This window comes from Myxine glutinosa, chromosome 2, assembly GCF_964187855.1.
Source record: "Myxine glutinosa chromosome 2, kmMyxGlut1.1, whole genome shotgun sequence".
In the NCBI taxonomy this organism is placed as follows: Eukaryota; Metazoa; Chordata; class Myxini; order Myxiniformes; family Myxinidae; genus Myxine; species Myxine glutinosa.
The window spans coordinates 248,516,560-248,520,692 of NC_136262.1; the positions used below are offsets into that span (position 1 = coordinate 248,516,560).

Genomic DNA, 4,133 nt, shown 5'->3' on the forward strand with positions numbered 1-4,133 from the left:
GGAGGAGAGTTCATCGAACCTAACCTTTTACTTGAAGCTCTAACCAATGGCACAAACCCTGCCATTGCCACAATGATCCTAATGACCCATTTTTCCCAACCTGGCACACTGTTCCATTCTTTTAAACCTGGGCAAGGCCCTTATTTGTCTCTTTTTCTTCACTTGGTGGTGCCAGGCATAACTCATTGGCTGGGGAGTGTGACTACAACTAGGCCTCTTTGCCTGCTTCCAATAGGTGGTGGGGGACACCCAGCGACCTCGGGGTTCACCTGAGCGTGCCTCTGGCGCTCCTAAATAAGGGGTGGCTCTCTAGCCCCCACACTGTGCTCTCCAAGCACTCTAACCGGGTGGCTCTCTAGCCCCCGCACTGTGCTCTCTTAGCACTCTAAACCCTACTGTCTGGTGTCCCCTCCCGACTCACCAACTTCCAATACCATGTCACACTCCCAGCCAGTACCACCATACCTTGGCTGCACCTACCCCTAGCAGTCCGCCTGCACAATGGAACAGCAGCCCGAATCCACGTCAAATCCACTAAGTCCCCCTAACCTACACTCACTTGGTTAGGAGACTCCTACCAACAGGGTACATTGTTCGCACTCACTCTCCTCATTCACACAATCACGCCATTCATCCCAAACACCTTCGTCATTCATTCCACAGTGCCACACACCCAGTCCACAACACCATCCAACACCTTCCACTTTTTGCAGGGGTGTTTAACGCCCTGTCTGTCATGTCCCCACTATTTCTCTCTTTTTTTTTTCTTCTTTTTTTTTAAAATAGTCACGCACATCCACTTGTGCCACTCTTGTCTCTTCTGTCAGTCTCTCAATTTGCAATCTCTCTCGATATTATTTTCAGTCAAGAATTCCCCTTTTTTTTTTTCTTTTTCCAATCTGGCCTGCTTCTGTGGCTCATTGGAAAGGGAGTGAGGGAAGGAATCCCTCATTACCCCTTACATGGCCCCGCCGCCTTTCCGCCACGGCTCATAAGGGTCACGTCTCAATTGGGGTCGTGGTCCACCCCCTCCTTTTCTCCAGGGTTCGCGGAAGTCAGGTAGACCCCACTTGGGGGAGCGGCCTCCCCCTCTTCTCTTTAATTCCCTGAAGACAGGTAAATCCCATTTAGCTAGCCGAACCCCTCGTGTCCTCAGAGAGGTCCGATGACCAAGGGACACCTGGCGGTGTCGTTGCTGGGCCCCTCTTGTTCGAAAATGGGTCCAGGGAGTATGTGACGCATGCCAACGCCGCCTGCTACGCATCTGCGCTCTACCTCGAAGTTCCTGTGAAGCTGAGGGAGAAATTACAATCCCCTTTCTAAAGCCTGCTCCTGGTGGAATTTCTATTTCCCCTTGCACCTCGAACCTATTTCCTACGTCACCACTCATTCCATGCTCCGCACTCACACACGTTTCGGCCTTGACAGCACACCCCGGTGCTGTAAACTGGACTATGGGCTCACAGCATTCATCCACAGGCATTCCATCCACACATTCAGGTGTCACGCATACGTGCACCCCATCGGACGGAGTCTCTTGATTAACATCAAATCCAATTGCGAACTTAAGCTCATCGTCCGCACCATGTATGCAGATGCCCACGTACCTGCTTCGTTCCAAAGTCACATCGGTCCGGTCGCTCATCATTGGTTCGCCACACTCCTCTGGGCCTGTCAGCTTCACTTGCTGGACCTGCTCAAAATGTGTTTCATGAGTCAACAACCCCGTATACTCCCTCCATGTCTCCATCACCAGGGTTTGCTCCAATTGTTGTTTCATTCGACGAGTGATGCCAATCAAGTCCTGCACCACTAACATTCCTCCCTGTGCTGACGTCACACATCCCACATTATTGTGCTGCCCTACTTCCTGGCTCCATTTTCTTTCCCAGTTGAGTCGTTCTTCCTCTCTGAGCCTTTTTAGTTGTTCGTTACCTTTCCGGAGTCTTTCCATCTCTGCGGACTCCACCCTTGCTTTCTCCTTTACTTGGTCAATTTCCGATTCATATTCCTCTTGTTTCTTATGCCACCGTCCCTCTTGTGCTTCATTCTCCAATCTCGTCGTTTCTCTCAATTGATTGATTTCCTTTTCCTGCTTCATTCGTTGTTCTTTCATTACACGTTCATCCATCTCATTCTTTGACCTTGCTTTGGCTTCTGCCTGTTCGATCTGCACAGTGTAGTTCCTTTTTAGTTGATCAATTTCAAATTCATATTCTTTTTGTTTCGTATCCCATCGTCTCTTTTGTTCTTCATTCTCCAATCTCGTCGTTTCTCTCAATTGATTGATTTCCTTCTCCTGCTTCATTCGTTGTTCTTTCATTACCCTTTCATCCATGTCATTCTTTGACCTTGCTTTGGCTTCTGCCTGTTCGATCTGCACAGTGTAGTTCCTTTTTAGTTGATCAATTTCAAATTCATATTCTTTTTGTTTCGTATCCCATCGTCTCTTTTGTTCTTCATTCTCCAATCTCGTCGTTTCTCTCAATTGATTGATTTCCTTCTCCTGCTTCATTCGTTGTTCTTTCATTACCCTTTCATCCATGTCATTCTTTGACCTTGCTTTGGCTTCTGCCTGTTCGATCTGCACAGTGTAGTTCCTTTTTAGTTGATCAATTTCAAATTCATATTCTTTTTGTTTCGTATCCCATCGTCTCTTTTGTTCTTCATTCTCCAATCTCGTCGTTTCTCTCAATTGATTGATTTCCTTCTCCTGCTTCATTCGTTGTTCTTTCATTACCCTTTCATCCATGTCATTCTTTAACCTGGCTTTGGCTTCCATCTGTTCAATCTGCACAGTGTGGTTCCTTAACGTTTCCTTCTCCGTCCTCTCTCTTTCCTCACTTAACATCCTCAGCTTGTTTTGTAATTCCCTTTCTTTGTTTTGGTGTTTCTGTAACTCCATCTCATTTTTTAGTCTTGCTTTACCTTCTATCTGCTCAATCTGCCCAGTGTGTTTCCTTAACATTTCACTCTCCATCCTCTCTTTTTCCTCACTTATCTCCTCTACTCTTTCGCATGCTTCCTCTCTCCTTTTGTCCATCCTCTTCCCGTATTCCTTGCTACTTTCCATTTGACGTGCCAGTTCATTTCCTCTGTACTCTGATTCCCGAAACTGGCTTGATTTCTCAGACAATTCTCCCTTCAGTTGTTCCAATTCCAAATCGTGTTCCTCTCTTTCCTTTTTCAAGTTCTCCCGATCCCGGGAGTTTCTGCTTTGTTCTTTCTCTATTCTCTTGTTCAGTTTGCTCTTCTCTTGTTCCATGTATTCCTCCCCTCTTTTTATCTTCTGTTCTAGGCTTTCTCTTGTCTGATCACCGGATCTTACCTTTTCCTTCAGTTGTTCCAACTCATGGGTACTCCCCTCTACTTTCCTCTTTTCTCCCTGTAGTACCTGGACTTTTTCCACCAATTGATTCCCTATGCCTTCCAATTCGAGAATCCGTGCTCGTTCCCATCTGGAATCTGTGTTGTCTCGCAATGCGCCGGCCAAGGCCATTTCCGTCCAGTGAATTCGTTCCTGTGCATCGACCAATTGTTGTGACTCCCTTTGCTCCTCATTTTCCTGAACCTCACTTGCCTGCTGTAGTGCCTCATGCAATTTCGTGTGTAACTCCCCAATATAATCCTCCTTACACTCCACCTGCTCCCAGGCATCCTCCAATCGTGCATGAAGCTCGTTAATGTACGCATTGTCGTCCTGCTTATTTTGCCATGATGCATGCTGTGACCACGTTGTTTGGATCGGTGGGTGGGAGCGTTTTCTTCGTGATGTGCGGCTCGTTGCACTCTTAATACCGATTCTCTCCCACCTCGTGTCACGCTGCTGAGCCGCGCAGCCATTTTGCGACTCCATCTTCCTTTATAAATTACGAAGTTTGACACCCAATCCACTCAAAATAAAAATGAAACCAAATTTGGAATTTGCGAGCGACGTGTTTTTTTTGGTTTTTTTTTCTCTTTACGCGCCTCTCACAATCGATGTTCGGGGTGCGAAATGCACCCCAGGTCCAAATCCCACTCCTGACACCAGTGTTGTAGGTGATGGGGCGCGCCTCCCGGCACGGCCGTCCCACGGGTGCAACGCCGGCTGGTTCGACACAGATCTCGGGTTACGCGCCTCTATCACGATA

General features: G+C 47.4%; 1 protein-coding gene across 1 annotated transcript; it reads right to left on the reverse strand.

The window, feature by feature from the left end:
• Positions 1–871: 871 nt before the first annotated feature.
• On the reverse strand, positions 872–3,856 carry LOC144890850 (uncharacterized). The gene has a single exon (XM_078772711.1). It carries the CDS (start codon positions 3,854–3,856, stop codon positions 959–961), a length of 2,898 nt encoding a protein of 965 aa, XP_078628837.1. The 3' UTR covers positions 872–958.
• Between the last annotated feature and the right edge of the window lie 277 nt (positions 3,857–4,133).